Source organism: Homalodisca vitripennis, chromosome 1 (assembly GCF_021130785.1).
Source record: "Homalodisca vitripennis isolate AUS2020 chromosome 1, UT_GWSS_2.1, whole genome shotgun sequence".
NCBI lineage: Eukaryota > Metazoa > Arthropoda > Insecta > Hemiptera > Cicadellidae > Homalodisca > Homalodisca vitripennis.
The window spans coordinates 21,465,055-21,486,046 of record NC_060207.1 but is presented as its reverse complement, the minus strand read 5'-3'; the positions used below and the strand labels follow the sequence as shown (position 1 = coordinate 21,486,046).

Sequence of the window (20,992 nt, the reverse complement as noted above, 5' to 3'; positions counted from 1 at the left end):
AGTCCTTAAACATTATTTTGGGAATGTATTTTTTTTAACCACTATTTAAAATGTTTAATTTTTATCACAGATTTAATTGAGCTGGTTTTGTTATTTGCTGCACACAGTGCCTGTTCGTTTGAGTAGATAACCCGTCAGACTGTCGAGGGAATTAATGCCCAGGCAGTTTATTATTCTTATTAACATAAACACTGGAAGTCATTGTTTATGAATAATTATTTTAGATGTCTAAATGCAGAAATGAAAAAGCTAAATTTTAATGTAACTCTTGTTATTTTACCTCTTAATGGTTAAATTTGTACTTAACGTTCAAACACGGGTATCTATACTTTTTGATAGAGAGTAGGGTCAAATTATTTACCAAAATAGACTCACCACTTATATTTACTAGTGTATAAGCCTGACTTAACACGTTCTGCGGCAGATACCCTAGTGCGCTTGCTGTCATTAAAATACTTATCACTCAAGATAGAGCTGCAGTGAAGGTGTTAAATCAATATAGTTCATAGGCTTCATAATAGAACTTCTATAACATTCAGTAACGCCAGAGATACACAGGATGTTTGAAAAAAATGGAACAAGTCCAAACAACTAGTCTAAGAATAAGAAAATCCTGGTTGTAATATTTTATATTTTTTATGTTTGCCAACTAACAGTTAAAATGGTGATACAATACAGTACAAAAAATATTTGTTTTATTAGCACTCGTAACATTTAATTTCATAGTAGTCACTTTAAAATGTTGATCTCAAACTGACATTTTGTTGTTTATTAGATAAAAAAAAATAAAAATATTTATATTAAAATACTTGAAATTTATTCTATATAAATTCGCTTAACTTTGACTATAAATGATTATATTTTCAGTTTGTTTATTATACTCCATATGAATAAAATTGTTATTGTTTTGGAAAGTTATTCTTTGACATTTAACACAAATGTTGTATAATGAACAAATTTATTTTGATTCAAAATTACAATTCCAATACTTACAAATTTTAGATAAGTGTACATTAACTCCAATTCGAGTAAAATAGAAATATGATCAGAAGTTTTTTCATATAACCCATATTTTTGCAGGTTTCAATTGACATGCTTTAATTACCCAATACAACATAACAATTCTTGATGCTATTGGCTTTCTTTCAAGAACTTAATACAAGGTAGGAGTACGCTACGTTGCTACACCACGTGTTGTGTAACAGGCTGCACTAATGTTGCATGCAAAATTTATAGTTCAAGTTTATAGCTCATTTTTATTCTTGAGATGTCCTACAGGCAGACAAATGAGAAATTGTGTCAGCCTAAATGAAAGGTTTCAGATGATCGCCCAAATTCCATGGTTATTATGGAATTCCATGGTCTGAGCTTCATCATAAAACTCATGTGTCTATGTAGAATTGAGGTTTCATGCAATATTTTAAATGTGTTAGGTTTCATAGAGTTTAAATGATAAAAGTTCTGGTGAGGTAGGGAAGGTACTGAACACCACTGAAATCAGATCTGGTCACCAATTTTTAACATTTTATACGTTCAACCATATATATGTGTCTGTATATATATATATATATATATATATATATATATATATATAATTCAATAAACACTAAAATTCTGATCCGAATGCAATATTAAATCAGCTCTAGTGTTATTTTGTTGAAATAATGTTGATTTTCATCAATTAACTAATGATTCAAATAATAAATAGCTATTCTATCTTTATTGAGACATCACCAGTAGGGTAACAATCATATATAACAATGTACTGTATGAAATCATTTAATGTCAATCATAATATTTATGACTACATATTTTATTGTGGTGGCAATAAATAAATAAATAATTCATATATAATGCAAACTCAATCCAATAAATTAAATATAAAAGTTTCTTGTAAATATTTGTTTACAATTATAATTTATTCTTTGTGTTTTTTAGTTTATTATACTATCTGGAACTTTCTACAACAGCCTTACAAGTACAGAGAGTGACATTGTTAATGATGATTTAGGAATCAAATCAGTTTGCTTTGCTTATTTTTATAAAATCTAATATGTCTAGACGATTAAGGAAATGTCAATATGAAAGTTTGTAAAATTAATTTTCACTTACTGTTTGATATAGATAAGAACTTTAAAATAATAATAAAAAAACATGTGATCTTTATACTTCATGCAAGTTTTAACAAATACATGAAAATCTTTGTCTTCTAAGGTAAATGGCACATTTATTTATTCAAATAACTGTTCATGAATTACTTTCAGTTTTAAATCAAAGTTCCAAAAACACCTTTAAGATTTGAAAATCTTATAATTGGTACACAGTATATCTTATTTATACATCTATAAAAACTTATCTCATTGCTGTTTATATTTTACTTGCTGTTAAAAACAACACTAGACAGAGTACAATAAGTGTTGATGACAACTCAAGATTTTATTTTTGTGGTAGTATTTGGCTGTCAGTGGGGGAAACATTCAATCCTCTGTTGTCTCTATATGAGGAATTATGCAAAGCATCACAATAAATGAAACATGATAAATTACAATGATAATTACTTTACTCAGTTGTGGAGTAATAATATCTAATCCTCCTTTCCATTGTCTATTGAGTTCATCAATGTTCCAATTTAGAGTGAAACTACTACAAGTTTTTAGTAGTGCTGGTCTCAACATGTCTGATGAGAGGTTGTTGAGTGCTCAGACTGTCTTTGGTGCTCAATATCAAAACATTTAACTCTCAAATACCTGTCTGTGACGATTGTCAGTGCACACAGCAATCCGTGAAGTTTTGATGGAAGTTGAGTTAATTGATTGGGCTGGTAGAATGTTATGACCCTCTAGTGAACTCTGGAGCTTGATCCTGGACACTTTCATAGCACCCTCTACAGATTACATGCCACAGCCTTGAACCTGATGATAGCACCTGAGACTGCCATTCCTCTCAGCAAATTAAAAGTGGCAGTAGAAAAGAAAATAATCTCTATTCGGGCAGATAAACAGCTGCAATTATATTACGGTTATAATGAGTTCATATCATCTGTTGTAGTATTGTGATCACTCAGACTGTCTTCAGTGCTCATTATCAGAAAATTGACCTTTCCACTGTCTGTGATGATTGTCAGAGTCTGTTCACAGCCCGCCAGAGTTAGACAGTGGCAAGTAATGATGACAATCCCACCTTTTGTAGTCTTCATGACTCAGACTGCCTTCTCAGAATATTGACCTCTCCATGGTTTAAGATGGCAAGTTATGATGACAATTCCATCTTTTGTAGCGTGATCATGACAGAACTGTCTTCAGTGCTCAACACCAGAATATAGACCTCTCCACGATTTGTTATGGTAACTTATGATGACAATTCCATCTTTTGTAGCATGATCATGACTCAGAACTGTCTTCAGTGCTCAACACCAGAATATAGACCTCTCCACGATTTGTTATGGTAACTTATGATGACAATTCCATCTTTTGTAGCATGATCATGACTCAGAACTGTCTTCAGTGCTCAACACCAGAATATAGACCTCTCCACGATTTGTTATGGTAACTTATGATGACAATTCCATCTTTTGTAGCGTGATCATGACTCAGAACTGTCTTCAGTGCTCAACACCATAATATTGGCCTCTTCACTGTTTAAGATGGTAAGTTATGATAACAATTCCATCTTTTGTAATGTGATCATGACTCAGAACTGTCTTCAGTGCTCAACACCATAATATTGGCCTCTTCACTGTTTAAGATGGTAAGTTATGATAACAATTCCATCTTTTGTAATGTGATCATGACTCAGAACTGTCTTCAGTGCTCAACACCATAATATTGGCCTCTTCACTGTTTAAGATGGTAAGTTATGATAACAATTCCATCTTTTGTAATGTGATCATGACTCAGAACTGTCTTCAGTGCTCAACACCATAATATTGGCCTCTTCACGGTTTAAGATGGTAAGTTATGATAACAATTCCATCTTTTGTAATGTGATCATGACTCAGAACTGTCTTCAGTGCTCAACACCATAATATTGGCCTCTTCACTGTTTAAGATGGTAAGTTATGATAACAATTCCATCTTTTGTAATGTGATCATGACTCAGAAACTGTCTTCAGTGCTCAACACCATAATATTGGCCTCTTCACGGTTTAAGATGGTAAGTTATGATAACAATTCCATCTTTTGTAATGTGATCATGACTCAGAACTGTCTTCAGTGCTCAACACCATAATATTGGCCTCTTCACGGTTTAAGATGGTAAGTTATGATAACAATTCCATCTTTTGTAATGTGATCATGACTCAGACTCTCTTCAGTGCTCAAATCAGAACATCGACCTCTCCCCTGTCTTTGATGATTTTCAGTCTATTAGCAGCCTAGAGTGGCACAGTGGCAAGTTATGATGATAATCCAAGCATTTCATCTGTTGTAGTATGGTCATCACTCAAACTGTCTTCTGTGCTTAATATCGGAACATTGACCTCTCCACTGTCTGTGATGATTTTCAAAGTCTATTAGCAGCCTAGAGTGGCACAGTGGCAAGTTATGATGATAATCCAAGCATTTCATCTGTTGTAGTATGGTCATCACTCAAACTGTCTTCTGTGCTTAATATCGGAACATTGACCTCTCCACTGTCTGTGATGATTGTCAGAGTCTGTTCACAGCAACCTGTCAGTGTAAAACAATCTGTGTCTTCAATTATCTGAAAAATGTAAAAAAAATAGATTAATAATGATTTTATTTAAAATTAACCTTCTTAATTTTACTAAATATCTCATAGATTTGAGTTTTTTCAATCTTTTCGGTTTAGTTGGTGAAATTCACACAAATTAGTCCAACAATAATTTTTTTTAACACTGAACTGAAGAAAAGATCTTTTTTATCCCTGAGTTGGTGAGACTTATCTAAAATAGAGAGTTCAAAGCTAATAAGGTGTCTCCTTAAAGATTGTTTAATTAATTAAACTAATTAAAGTAAATAGTTTCAGAAAAATAGAAATAATTTTGCTAACCTACATGTATTCTGGCAGAGTTTAAGTGCCACAGCCATTTTCTAAAGTCATACACATAAAGTGCTAATCTGTAAATTTATGAGTGTTTTGAGAAAAAAGTTATTGTTAAACAATTTCAACAAATATTAAACCAATTTATATAATTCTTTCTTTATATTTTATGCAATTGAGTGCAGAAAATGGCACATATTATATTATTGTTAAAATGAATACAAAAACTAAAAAATAAAAATAGAAAATGAGTCTTTAATATTTTTTTATATTTTTAGTAATGATGACAATCCCATATTTTTCCAACACATTGTGACTAATATAGGAAAAGCTTTAAAAACTAACTTCCAGTTTCAATATATAGTATATTTTTCTAAAGAAAAATCAAATTAAACTTATATAGTGATGCTATCAAAGTGAAAGTTTACTTCAAAATGAAATTTTTTTTAAGAATGCTGTAAAATAATTATTCATTTGATTTTCTATTTTATGTCAGTCTTTTAAGAACATAGTTTGTATAATAAATACATACACTGTACTTAATTTTGTTATTAACTAAACAAACACAATAAATTTGTATAAACAAAAATGTAACCACATGTTTCATGAATCTCATCTTTAACATAAGTTGTATTGTTATAAAAGTAATTTGTTACATTTTAATAGTTATATTATCTAAGATACCAAAAAAATTTAAATAATATCCATATACATTTCTGATAAAAAAAAAAAACAAATATGGCATTATAATATAGGTCCTAAATAGTATTTTACCAGTCCACCATCACTATCAACCTATTGTTAACAAAAGGTGAATACAGACTTGAATAGTACTTTGAAAAGACTTATCTATTTGTCGACAATGTTTCCTTCATACATGTCTACGATTACTTCTAGAAAAAATTTTACATGAACGATGTTTAGACAACATTGGAAAGAATGTAAACAATGTTTCTGTATAAAACTGACCTATACAATGACACTTAGTAATAGCCAGTTTAAGCCTAGGAGACATTTTCTGGCCTGATACGTTTGCCTCAAAACGTATTACAGTAGCTATAGTATTCTTTTTTTAGCGCTTGTTTGCCCCGCAACTATCATAACATAAATTCACATATAAATACTGTATAAAATACCATAAACAGATCTATAAAATCATATGGTAAAGTTCCCAAAACTTTTTCTGAGCCGTAAAAAGATGAATGAAAAATCTATACTTAATGTACATACCAAAAATGAATCTGAAAAATCATTTTTCAAAACCATTAAAAAATCTATAAAACTTATTGCCATATTACTAAAAAAACTAAATTAAACAGTAAATCTATTAGAATCCTTCTTACTTTTTTCTTAAAAACAAAGGATGAATAATCACATACTTAAATTTAAAATTACATTATGACAAATTGTTCTAATATAACATAATTTGTTTTAAAATCGTACAATTATTTAGATTTGCATCAAAATATAATGAAAAACAATTCTAAAATAAAAAATTATTTTACTAAATAGTCAAATTCATCCTATAAAAATATAGTGTGAAAATGAACTGTGCAAAATCTCTACTGTTTCTTACGCTTAAAAACCTTATAAATTAAAACAATTGTAATGAATTTAATAAACTTCCAGAACATGTTAAACAAATGTTTATACATCTTTCATTATCTGCATTAAATGAAGAAGAATCCTTTGAATTTTTCAAATCATCAACTGATTGTAACACACAAACTGTAAGGGACAATAAGTTTATTTGAAAGGTATTACAAGTAAAATAAAACCAACAACAATCAGAAAATTGTTATCAATTTTTCATAAAATTCAAAATTATTTATTTTGTATTTTCTTTCAAATCATTTAACGTCTCATATTTTTAATGTAAATTTTCGAATATAAATTAATGCTTTTAAAAAGTTCATTTCTGATGAACATTTTTTTAACATACAAATACAATTTTTAAAAGGAGTAATTCAAAATTTGAATACTTTGATTAAAGAACTTGACAAGGTCAGTTCACCATAAAATTTTATGAGTATGCTGTCTTGTTTACTGGTGTACTCCTTCAGCTCATTACATGATACAATGGATTTCAACATTTATAATTTTACATGACCTAACTTCTTTATAATCCTAAATGTTACTGTGTTTAACCCATTGGGGAAGACAGGCAAGCTGGTTTTGTACCAAGCGGAATGGGTTGAATGCCGATCGACGAGCTGGTCTCGTCTTCAATGTTTAGCAGTTTTTTATTGTTATGGACTGTTCTAGTTCTGAAAATACCTGTTAGGTATCTTTGCTACGGTTATTAACTCGTTCATTTATTACGAGGAAAATACATTTCCTCTAGTTTTGTTACTGGCAGCACTGAATTGATCACCTGTTTCTTTGTTCTTTGGTATTGTTTTCGATTGTTAGCTACCACATGCGAGGTTAGGTGCATTATTTGTTTTTGTTTAAATTAGAGATTGATCGTAATGCTTGTAAAAATAAAACCAGGACTGTTGTTGCTTTGTTATTAGACAATGATTATAAGTGCAATTCTGGTATAGTTGATAGAGGTAGAAGCACAGAAGATGTAAATATTTCCTGTGTTCAAAAAGTTTTTGTCGATTCACAGTTTGTGCGAGGATGAAGAATTTGAACGTTAAGAAGAAGGTTATTTTGATTATTTTATAATTAAGCAGTGTGTTTCATTATTTTTAAAGTAATTTTATTTACAGTGAATATAAATATCTAAATTTTGTAGGAAACAAGAAGTTTAAGTACATGTCCATCAAAAGCATAAATCATTACTTATATTTTATTTGTACATTTTAGCTACATTTTCCATTTTATTTGTAAGCTTATTATTTTCTATATATACATGAAAATTGTTATAAAATGTAAAAACATTGTCATATTTTAGATAAAGCATGTTATGTTATGTTAGAAAGTAACTAAAAAATAATAAAGATGTGTCATAGTATTTTATATTAAATGAAGATTTTACTGTCAAGACAGTGGTAAAAAGCTATTGCTCTTTTATGGATTTTGTTTTAGAAACCAGTCTTACATTTTTGCCCAATTTTATTGCTCCTGCAGAGGCCTCAGTAAATACATCCTTAATGGGTTAATTCCAATGAAAAGTTTGTATGAATTGTGACATAAAAAATAGTGTCTTAAGTTTAAATACCAGGATCTACCAAACAAGTTTTTAGTTTTGTAGTTTAATTATTCTAACTGTGTTAAGGACTGAAGGGAAATCTTATATTTGTACCACAAGAAATTGATCTTTATTTTTAAGCATCTGTAATACTATCAACTACAAAAACAAACTAAGAAAAAGTTAAGTGACAGAAATAAATATAACTGAAAATAGTTTTGATTATGAAGCTTAAATGTATAAGTACTATACTGACATCACATCAAAATAATTGGGCACAAATTATACAGGAATTAAGCAAAATACCATCTACTTATGGCTGAAATAGAACAGGAGTGGAAAATATAATGGTGACGGACAGATAACATAAGATGGAAAAGTAAAAAAACATTAGTTCTAATTATAGTTACAACAAAATATAATTTCTCACCATAGAAGAGAGTTCCTGTGAATTTTCTTCACTTATAAATGGACCAGCCAATACAATTGAGTTGCTTCTTATAATCTTTTCTACAGGTTCCTCTTCTGAATTTGTTGTTGGTTTTGCCTTAAAGAAAAAAAAAACATTATCAAAATGACTTAATAGTAGTAGTATCGGACAGAACTTTACCTTCAAACTCCTCCTCCATTATTGTATCGTCATATTTTAGTCTACTTCATGCCCTAATATACAAGTTCTGTTTTTTAAGATGTTTATAGAAACAATTGTACGAGCTTTTACAGAGAAACACACATTTGGAGAATATTCTGTAAAATACAACCACTGTAAATAATAAAATGTTCAATGAGATGTACTAGAAAATTTTTAACACGGATATATATCTTATATATATATATATAAGATATACCTTTGGTTTGTCAGATCATTGTTTGATATACTGTATAGAGCACAGAACATCTAATTACCTATATCATACATAAGACACTGTGCAGATAACATAACATAAGATCAGGAGTAACATTCTGAATTTGTAAATTGGAAACATCAGAATGTAAACATATATCTTGTATGTAAATTTAACAAAGAATAAATTATATTATCATTTAATTACATGAAAATTAGACGAACAATGTCTATAATTCTTGTTATACTTTTATTCTTATAAGAGAATATTAGTTGTATTGTTATTCAAATAGCAACTTATTAGGGTTGAACTTACTTTACTTTTGGAGAGCGGTATGCCCATGGACTTTTTCCTCCATGCAGTGCGGCACTTTGAATCAATATTTTGTTTGATTCTGTACCAATCACGCTCAGAGATGTTGAACTTATGAATCAGATGTGTTTTTATGCCATAGATCTAAAAGAAATCAACCACAAACTTATGAAAACATTTGCTGAACATGAAACAGGTCAAAAGACATTTATAACAGATTTGCATTCAATCTACCAGACCACCACTGAAAGGGCAAGATAATAATGCATGCCACCACAATCTTGGGGATCTATTGTGACTTAACAATGAAATGTAGACAACACAGATCATCTTGAGACTCTTGATAAACTTTAAGACCTTAGGAGCTAAAACTCCCACTTCACCAGATTTTAGAAAAATACTTTATAGGTGTCACCACCTAATGAGGGCAATCGCTTCATAATCACTAATAATGTGTAAAGCAAACTCCCAGCAGAAGTGACATATCTTTAACTTGAAGATACCATCTTAAACAGATGATAGTTAAGTCAGCAATTTCCAGTCAGCAGACTACAGAAGAATCTGTTCTCTGGTCTACTGAGTTAAAAATAGCTTCGCTGTATACAGAATAGAGGTCTCTAACAGCATTTACTTTTCTAACATAATATAGGTATCGCAAAGGTAGGTATGCCTGAAAGTTTAATTTCATAAATTTTATTGTATATGCATTATTTTTTTTGGAAATTATAAAAAAAACTAGTTTTAACTGAAAAAAGGTATCCACACATGTGAAATCACCATGACTGCACAGGCAGCTAGCCACACCAACGTCAAGACAAAATTGTAGGAAGGGTTGATTCAATTTGAATTTTGAGTTTAGCTCCATTCCACCTTCCTCTTAGTGCAGCATCTGGAATCTTTCCTAACATACCTACGTTTTGTGGAGAAAACTCGGTTGCTCAACTTTGCTTAGAGACCATGACAGAAAGATCTTGCACTAAATTGTGCACTTGATGAGACAATGAAAATACCTCTTCACTTAGACACTATATTTTTATATTCTGTAGCCTATGAGTCTTTGATGTTGAAACTATTTTTGGATTTCTTTAGATAAACAGGACTCTGACTTCCAAGAGTCAAGTCTGAGACAGTGTCAGATTCTAGACGCTGCAGTAGAGTGAACTGCAGCTGAACTCAATATTCACATTGAATTAAGCTTTCCTAACATTGCTACGTTTGTTATGTATAACAAAGATAGTAGCATGAAACAGTGGAAAAATAATAAATTACGCAATAACTGCCTGTGTAGCCACCAGAATTGCCATAAGTACAAACTTATAGAGCAGTAAGGTAGTAAGTCTGAAAAGTTTCAGACATCTGCTATTAGATTCCAGCACATACTATAGTGAGAAAAAGAGCTCTAAATATTGTTACCACTGACAGACTGGGCAGTCAGCCACAACGAACGTGTTAACCTTATGTTTTAAAATTTGACACCTGTAAAAGAGGACAAATTGCTGTTCTCAAAAAGCATTGTTCTATTTTTGTAACTATTGCAGCCACTCTCAGTGCAATAATAATAAATAAGTTAATGATTTTACTGTCTTAGATATGAGTTGTGTGCAGAACAATTAAATTGCATAAAATATTACTTACAGTTTATTGTGAACCTTTTCTTCAAATGTTATGTATTGCTTTTTGGATCATTAATTTACATATTGAGCTAAGTGAACAAGTTTTAATGACTATGAAACAAACTGTTACTAGCTATAAATGCAATGCCTTTATGCTTATTATATTTTATATTATAGAGATAGTATAATGGTGATTTTCATTTTAACCCGCTTTTCCTTTACATGACTAAGGAACACACATGTGGTCAGTTAAGAGGCACCTTACGTAGATATATTTGACATATTAATGCTACAAAAAACTGTTTAATAAAACAATATGTTTTGGTTTATTAACATTACAAAATTTGTATAGGTTTTAATGGGTTGAATTCAGATGCTTCTACTTAATAAACAGAATTTAGGAAATGTGTCCATCAAGTTACACTTACTGTAAGATGTCATTGTGTATACATGCATAACTCTGAACATCCTCTTCAATATGCAATATGGAAATCCTCTACAGAACAAGATTTTCAATCCATTCTTAGTGTCATAAACAAAAACAACTATTCATACTTATTTTATCTTTATCAAAAATTATCTTTATTTAATGGTAAAATCCTTTTTCATTAACATGTTTTCGTTGCTGATTTGAAACTATATTCCTCATTCACTCTATACTCCAGGGAGCTCCAGAACAAATTAAATTAGTGTAAGACCATAAAGCTACTGATATGAGACTGAACAGTGAGAAATGTGCGTATGTGTATCTTTTCATAAAATGTAATATTCTGATGCTTTTCAACACCAACGCAGAAATGAGATGAGAAAGGTTGGTTACATCAAAGATTTTGGAATAAGTTTCTGTCCTTCTTTAAATTATGAGTTTCATATCATTTTTGACTTGGCCAAAACCAACAAATGTTTTAGTCTCAATTATTATTGAGGTACAAGATTTATCAATTGCCTTCTGCATTGAGAGCACTCCATACATCATGGTTCATATCCAACTCATCTAGAATTCTAGACTTCACTCTGTCTATAAACGAAACAACACAATAATCCGGATCCAGTTTTGTGTGAACCTTCTGCCTCAGGGCATGAACTTATTACACCACTATCTCCAGACTTTGTAATCAGCTCTTGGCCATTGACGATTATCTGAATTTTTGACTCTGAATAGGAAGTAAACTCATAATATAATTTACAAATATTAAATTATTAATTTAATATCACCAATTATTGCTATTACCATCATTATTATACACGTTGTAGTGTTTATTATTATTAATTTATCATTAATTCATGTTAAAACCAATTTAACTCTAATTTATTATAGATGTTGTTCAGGGTTTTCAGTCAATAAATGATAAAATGAAGACAAATATGATAATTTTTATTTAACAGCCTTCTAAACTCCGAAGGCCAATATTAGACTCTTATGACTAAAACAAATAATAAGGAGATGTTATTACAGTGCCGTAAATCCTTCTGACTAGTGTTTATTGACATACAGGACCTATTCAAAAGATTATTTTCCTTTCTGTACTCTACTTAATATTTTAATAATATGTTCTATCAATTTAAACAATTTAAGTCTGATTATAAATTATACTGATTAAAGGCCTTATGAACAGTGAAAAAAAGACTATGTGTGTTTCAATAGTTATTTTAATTTAAAAATATATATTTAAAATGAAATTACCTTTAATGGGTCCAGTTGCTTCTTAAAGTGTTTGCCTTTTCCTGACAAATTTGATTTGGCTTGAGTTTCTTGAGAAAAAAGGTAGTCTAGAAGCACAATGGCCATTTTTTCAGGAGTGGTGCACAAGGAGTTTATGTGGAGAAGTTGCCTTAACAGAACAAAACAAAAAATGTATTACTTTCAACACGCTTTTAATAGATAGAATTAAAAACCATACCAAATGTACCATACATAAAGTAAATTATAAATTAATAAAAGGTGTAAACTAAGAACATAATATAAGAATTGTCTACACCAAGTCCCTCAAAATTCACACATCCTCTTGCGTGCGAATGTCTATAAATTGGCAAATCCTGAATAGTAGAATAGTTGTGACTAAAAATTGTAAATTTTGATAACTTTACCTAAAAATGGAAGTTTGCAGAGGTAGTATATCAACATTTTCAAATATAAAACTCCCCAATTGCGTAATAGCTACTTATTGAAAATCTTTAAAAAATAAGAATGATGCACATTAGATTTATCTGTATCAATCTAATACAATATAGAACGCCTAGTTAAAGCGAGAATTATTGTCAACGTAATGCATACAATGCACTTTGCACAATGGGGCATCTCACAATTTTTTTTAATGTGACCTTTTTTCATGTTAAAAGTGAAATAATTGTGTACCATAGTTATAATTATTATGCTGAATCGCGGTAGGAAGTAGGCTCCATTGTTAACTAAACACGGTGCGTGGACATTGTTTGTTGGTTAGACCAGGAAATCAGCTGATCGAGATGTCATCGGTGATACGTTCCCGAGCCGGTTGGCTTGAGAGAGGGGAGCTGTTTTGGAGTGTCGATCACAGCGTACAGACGTCGAGTTTAGAAGCAGTAGTTCTTCCTCTAATCCTATAGTTTGGGATATAGAGTAATTTTTACCGGGTGTAATTTAAATCAAGTTTTTAAATTTTCTTTAAGTGCGTAATAGTTTCCTTTCAGCCTCCATAGTCTTCAAAGTAGTAAGTCCCGTACCAGCGTTTAGTTAATATCTTTTATTTTATACTGTTGTGATTAAATTAATTTTTAAAGTTTCCCACATTACAGAGTCTGAGAATTAATTCAATTTTGAAGTATTGTAAATTAGATTTTGGTTGTAAAGTTAATATCAAGTTTTGTTATTTTGATTTTGAATATTTTGACAAGAGAACTTTTTATTTTATTTTGTTAATTTAAAACCATTTTGGAGAAGTATACATTTTTAGTTTCATTTTAATTTTGATCAGACTCTTAATTAGATTTGACCGATTGTGAGAAGTTTTTGAAGAAAATCAAATCTAAAGTTTGTAAACTTTGTTAAATTTTTGGGTGAACTTTAAATCGGAATAAATTAAGTATTTCCGAAAGGTTGTTCTGATTTATAGAATATTAGCTCCAAAGTCAATTAATATATGTATTATAATAACGGTACAATTGCATGAACTAAAAACTTAACTCAACCAGTTGTATACTTCTTTATATAAATAAGCGTAGAGTCAAAGACCTATCTAACACTTCCTTAAACATCTGATATGATAATGTAGCAACGGTTTTTAAATCCTAATTGTTAAGGTTTTGTGGTACTGTTTCATTGATACTGTACTTTCCATGAATCAATCATCAATGTGTGTTGTAGTGCAATGGGGTACCATCCTGTTAAAAGAAAGAATTGAAAGTCGATTAATATCTTCCACCATACTCAATTTCTTTGGATATTAAAATAAACAAAAGGTCTAACAACAGAATCCCTTAAAATTATGCCATACTTTCTATTATTGTGGATATTGTGTGCAAGTTTTTATCTTCCAATGTGAGTTTATGTCAGACCCATAACGCAAATTGTGGCAATTGACTGTTCCATTAAAATGTAATGTATTTTTACCCCTGAATCTGAATTCTGAATCAAAATTAATATGACGTTCAATCTCTTAGACCTAGCAGTGTGTGAAGCACATCATTGATGGTTTTAGAAAAAGCTGAGTGTCATTTATGCGCTTCTGGATTTTTGGATGAAAGTACTATTTATTGGCTAAATATCTGGATGATATTTATACCTATATATATATTTAAAGAGCGTTTATCAAATTCATTACATTACATGTATATATATATATATATATATATTTAAAATGTACTATAAATATGTGTAATGTAACGAGTTTGCAAAAACACAATTTTGAAAGTTAATGCTGGTGGTCTGATGAAACTACCAAATACGTAATTTTAACCAATTACAGGACTGATATGACGTGACTGACACATCATTGCAAAATGCTACAAAATGCAGAAATTAATTATTTTTTCAGCCTTGTGATTCCCATTTCATTCCGTGTCCTACTTTGTTTACAATAAACACTCTTCCACACACTTACATTGTACCTGTTTGCACAAAATACATTGTTTGGGAAAATTTAAAAACTCCTTTATAATTCGATGAATCTAAATAATTTAAAAAAAGCTTCTACATTGAGCATTTTGTTCTATGGGGTTGACAACAGTATCAAAACGAATTTGGAGGTAATTTCTTTCTCCCACAACAAGTGTCAAATCAATTATACCATTCTAGCTATCTTGGTAACGCAAGTTATAACCTTATTGAAGTGCAGTAAGTTCTTTTATTACATAATGTACTAGTAAGTAAGGATTACGTTGATTAGTAATGTGAAGTGTTCTATATTTACATAGATAATGAAAGTGGCACATTTAGTGTGAAAAACATTATTTATTTGTCCAACAAATGTCATATTTCTCTTCCAAAATGAGATATTCATTTATTGTATGTTTTTAGATGAACATGTAATTTTATATTGATTTGTTTCATTGTTTCTTCATTGGTTCACAGTATTTTGATCCTCTACTTATTTTCCTATGTGAGATATATTTCCATACAAGTATAAAAATTCAGTATAGAGCCTATTTTTAAGCTTATATTAATGGGGGGGGGGATTTTGGGGTTTTCACTAAACATATGGATTTCTACAAAATTTTTATTTCCTTTTTTCCTAAAAGTATAACTTTATAGCTTTGGTTACATATATTGTTATTTTCTAACAAGATATACTTTTCACAATATAAAGATATTTTTTCTGAAACTTACAGCCATACTAAGGTAGGTACCTATAAAAAAATAATTAGTGTACTGTTTCTGCATAATATTCCACACATTTTGGCTATTTGGAATTTTCTTTCTTTTTTATGCTTAAAAGTTGTAAAAAATAAAACTTTGGTAAACAAAAAGTTTTCTTGGTTCTCATTCTTTTTATGACAACATACAGTACAACATAACATTTATAAATCATAGTAGCTGCTTCTAAAACTTCATTTAATGAGAAAACATGATGTGCTACACAATGTATAATTGTATTAAACAGGTTTAGTATTTTTTTTAAGGATTGTTTAAAAAAGGCTAGCAACATGCACAAAACCGAACCCTATTTAACAGATTTAGCATGTCAGCAGTCCTAGCGTTAAAAGCATCTGTTCACAAAACTGAACTTTTGGTAAACATTTTATAATTTATTTCCTTGTGTATTTTTGTATTATGTCAGCCTTACTATAGGTACTAAGTTATAAAACAGTGCAATGGAAAACATTCAAAACAAAATGCAGTAGTAGAACCTCTGCTTGCTGCAATCCTGATGCGAAGTTCAATGCAAAATTATCATCAGTCTGTTCTTATCACAGTTTTTTAGTCTTCAACTGATGTGAAATAATAATCAATACAGTAAAGTGCATTTATTTTTAAAAATTTAGTTACATTAACTTAAATCCATACATCTTAACAGTCAAATCTTCTAAAAAAACTTGTAATTATTGTATTTTTAAAAAATTTTTGAATTCCTCTAACTCTAACCCAAACTAACACTTATTTAGTAAATGGTTATCTAATGTATAATATAAACAAAAGTAATATTTACATAACTTTACACTAATGATGAAAGAAATACTCACGAAGGTGTGATAGGTACCCTAACCCTGGCCTCTGGGTTCTTCTCGTTGCCCAGCCAGGACCCGTTGGGATAGTCAGCTTCACTGTTAAGTGCGATCACCTGTATCGTGCCTTCATTGTCTGCTAGTACTGGCGGCTGGGGCTTGTAGTTAGGTACCACCACCACCGGCACTCCTCCCTCTGCACTATCAGTCAAATCTTATAGAGAAGTTACCTCATCCAAAGAAATATCTTTCAAACAGTGTGTGTGTGCGTGTGTGTGAAAGATAGTCAAAAAATTTTTCAGTTTAGAAACAGGCAAAACTCTTAATTGGAATGTTCATGTAGAGAAAAATTACTTTCCAAAATTTCATCAGGTTTATATGCATTGATTAGACTGAGAAAGAAACCTTAAGGGTTGTTCATTTTTGGTACATTCCTTCAATAATATCTTTTGGAATCTTACTATACTGCGCTACTGCTGTAAATAATCTAAATTCTATTCTAAAAATTCAGAAAAAAACCATTAGAATCATTTTTAATCTTCATGATAGAAACATCCGTTAAAGAATACTTTAGAGGAGAAAATATTATGACAGTTTACGGGATGTATATTTTTGAAATGATTTTGTCAACTAAAAACAAACTTAAGGACTGGAGTTGGTAGGAGATAATTACAACTATTTCACAAGAAATCGTAATAATGTAGCAATAAGCCTCCACACACCTTACAACTTTAAACTACGTTATAAAGAAATCTAAGTATATTGGATCAAAATATTATAACAATCTTCCTATTGAAATTAAGTCAGAGGCCACATTGAATAAATGTAAAATAAAATTTAAAAAGTTTCTCATCTATAAGGCCATATATTCCTTTGATGAATTATCATATGATGACTCTGGAGGTAGGGTACTCCATAATTAACATGTTCACAAAAACTGATTATATCCAGACTTTTTCATTTGCCGTTGAATTTTTCAATAATAACGGCAAAAAAACTGTAGTTTTCTTGCGTTAAACGTCTAAGTATATCGAGAAATGTATGTAGGCTTCAGAATTTTGCAAAAAAATTTTTTTTTTTAAGTTTATTTCAATATGTTTTTTCCAGTGTTTTTTCTGTGTACCCAAGTGATACAGTAACTAAAAAATTAATTTATCTCAAATTAAACAATCGTGCGCCTGACAGGGTACAAGATAGTCTAAGGTATTTATGTAATCACCGGATCACATTTAACAAACCACAAAGACAGGCAAACAATAAAAAAGCACTATTAAAATGCATAGCAACGTGTACTTCATTGGGCACACGAATTACATATTACGAAAGCCTGATTGGGTACACGGCGTTTTATGAAAGTCCGATGTGTACACGACGGCAGTAGTGAAAGTTTGCGTGTACCCGATGTGGTACATGTTGTTGTGAACGTGTTAATAGTTTTGTGCCCAAAGCTGTTTTAAGTGTAACTGTTTAAATTTCAACTGTTTTAACTGTAACCTTAATAATTTTATTTTTAAAATTTCTCTACTTTCTGTGATGAATCTTTTTTGTATGTATTCTGTTATTTACCTAGTATGGACGTGAATTAAAATCCTGACACTATCCTTGTATATCTTTGTGTACACTAAATGAATAAAGTTGTTGTTAACTGAATTGAATCTAACTTTTGTTACATGTGCTCTAAGAATAATATAGCAAGCTATTCACAAAACATTACACTGTAAAAATTATAAATAATTTATACTTACTTCCTATCCTCAGATCGGTCTCTTTTCTTGGAAACATTCTGGATTATATTTTCTATTCCTGAGAGTTTTTTGCAAAACTTCTTCACAACAATGTGATCGTTTTTCATTGATTGAATTTTCTGATAAGATATCTTTAATATTTGAGACAAAATTGTCGATTTTCGCCTCTAATTGTTTAACTTTCTCGTTGAAGGAGTTATGGATGACAATCAACTGTTGTACAATATTGTTGTATATTTGCTCCTCTGCAGACCACTCAGACTTCTTTGTTTGTGCATTGGTTGTCATATTTCAACAAAACCTTAAAAAAAAGAAGACATGAAGTTTGACTAAACTTAAAACAGTCTTTCCATATATAATTAGGTTAAATAATCAATCTTTTTCTAATATATGTGAGACAGCATAGCTGTCAAACATTAAAATTCTGGATCATTTAAAATAAAATATATAAATCACATATCACTACTGTTTTGTAATTTACAATTAGGAAATTATAACCCACAGAAAACCTGTTTAAACTTCTTATCACATTTGGTGAATCTGACTATGGCAAATTATATCTAAACATTGTTTGTAAGAAACATGGATGTTGTGGCTAGCTATCAACATCCGTATTTTGTATTAAACCAGTGAGACTGTCATATATTTGTAGGGTGTGACACTGGGCTGAAGGGGGAGAAATTGGAGAGAGACTGGCAATCTTCAGCCAAGCTTCAGGGACCACTACTCTAATTGTACATAAAACACTTGTTACCTACAATATTTTAATAGTCACATGTTTCTCGTTAAGTACATAAAAGTTAAATTACATCAAATTAAGAGTAAGAACTGCAAAGAAAATCAAGTATTATTCTTAACAGTTTTATGTTATCTGTCTATCAAGTACAATTTATCGATCAGTCATTTAATTTGATTAATTTTAAACAATGTAAACACACAAATAAATCCCCAACTCTCCTGATTCAACTACCATAAATACGGCACCAGAAGTGCTTGAGTTAATAAGCGATACCTAAATGATTACATTTTTCTGAAAAAATCCAGAATGCTTCTAAATAAATACCCTCTCTCCCACCACCAAAATATGCGTGAATAGAGAATAAAATGAAAGTTACTTCTATAATGCAACATACTATAGTGTACTAATAATGTTCTTCGTATGAAGTGAATTTAAATAAAACTGTTCAACTTGTGAAGAATTTTTTGTTCTTCATCTTTATTTCTGAGCAGTTAATTTAATATTCTCACATATTGTCCAAGTATATATATCTAAGTTTTGATTGTGTATCTGTTAAATATATTTGTTTTTGTTTTGGTTAAGCATGTATTTACATGACATAGATGTTTTAGGTCAAAGTAAGAAGAAAGAGTACTTTTAATTGCATGTACAGTTGTTTGTCTTTAAAAACTATTCCTTGCTCTAATATTAAAAATCAAGACCATTGAATGGCGTAATTTGGCCTTTTAGTACAATTATATCAAACAGAAGTATTTTCTTGAGTTCTTTCTTTCAGTAAAAATCACAAATGTTTTCAAAGGGTATATCTGTTACTTTTTACCATTGTTACAATTAATTTGATATACGTTTTTTGAAACTGTGCAAAATTGCAATTGCAATATTTTTATATAACTTGTCTATTAAAAATTATCATTATTATATTTTGGAGTGAAGTATGAATTTGAAATATATTTTTATTATTATTTATTCTCATAAGTAATCCATCATTAACATTAACTTAGCTACTTCAACTTTAAAACCTGCTCACATCTGCATGAAATACTACAACCATATAAACAGTTAGATCACTATTTTGTAAGATTAGTTTTTGATCCCAGGCTGAAGTTTTTATTAACTAAGAATTGCTCAAAAATGTTGAAGCAACATTAGTATATTCATTTCATTTTCAGCTACTTCAGTCCAGGAAATCTTGAGCAATTGCTCAACAATGTGCTAATAGTTATTCTAATTACTTACAATCAATTAGGCCAACCAATAGCTTAAGTTAATTACATGATAAATTACCAAGTACACTCATTTAAGCTACTCCATTTATTTCACATCAACCATTGACCCACTGAGCAGTAATTTTCTAACATTTAACAAGCCCCAAAAAACGGAATTTTTTAAAGATTTGTTAAACAACTGTTTGACATATTGCTACTTTATCTGATGTTAGTCCTGGAATTATTAAATTTTTAACGAAAAATGTCATTTAACCACTTTTTACAAAGCCTATACAACAAACCAATTTTTGATGGTAACCGATAGGAAAAATAAAGAAAAGCCATCCATACAAAAATTATAGCCTAGTAGTTTTTTAACTACTATTTGTATTTTTTATACAAATAGACATTCACGCTCTAGATCTCAACACACTGCTCTAAGATAAATATAAAAACCCACAGTAGCGTTGTTACTTCAGGTAGACTATCTTGTAGTGCGGCGACATGACTGTTACATCTTTATTGTTAAAAAGTTTCTGAGATTTAAAAATAAACTACCTTGTTTTCATTGATGATCATAATTTACTACTATATTATTACAATCAATTACCTAATGGCTAGACAATGCAGCCTTCTTACTCCTCTCTCACAAACCTGATTAAAATGTCATAATATATTGATCAAGTTCCTGGTAAATAAATAAAATTTGAATTGTTTTGTTTTTAATGATATGTGCAACAACTTGAGATTACA

At 30.1% G+C, this 20,992-nt stretch overlaps 1 protein-coding gene across 1 annotated transcript; it reads right to left on the bottom strand.

The window, feature by feature from the left end:
- Positions 1-1,763: 1,763 nt before the first annotated feature.
- Positions 1,764-20,992, bottom strand: LOC124358019 (protein BANP-like). Its single transcript, XM_046810256.1, has 7 exons — positions 20,850-20,992; positions 18,296-18,596; positions 16,569-16,751; positions 12,595-12,742; positions 9,301-9,441; positions 8,571-8,687; positions 1,764-4,701 (listed from the first exon to the last, which is right to left on the bottom strand). Exons 2-7 carry the CDS (start codon positions 18,400-18,402, stop codon positions 4,540-4,542), a joined length of 858 nt encoding a protein of 285 aa, XP_046666212.1. The 5' UTR covers positions 18,403-18,596; positions 20,850-20,992; the 3' UTR covers positions 1,764-4,539.

Bases quoted from the DNA above. Each gene is read 5' to 3' on its own strand.
- LOC124358019 (XM_046810256.1), bottom strand. From the start codon at position 18,402: ATGAAAAACGATCACATTGTTGTGAAGAAGTTTTGCAAAAAACTCTCA. The intron at 9,442-12,594 runs GTAATTTCATTT...GATTTCTTTTAG, and splicing joins AGCAACTGGACCCATTAAAG to ATCTATGGCATAAAAACACA. The intron at 8,688-9,300 runs GTAAGTTCAACC...TTTTTCTTTAAG, and splicing joins TACCGCTCTCCAAAAGTAAA to GCAAAACCAACAACAAATTC.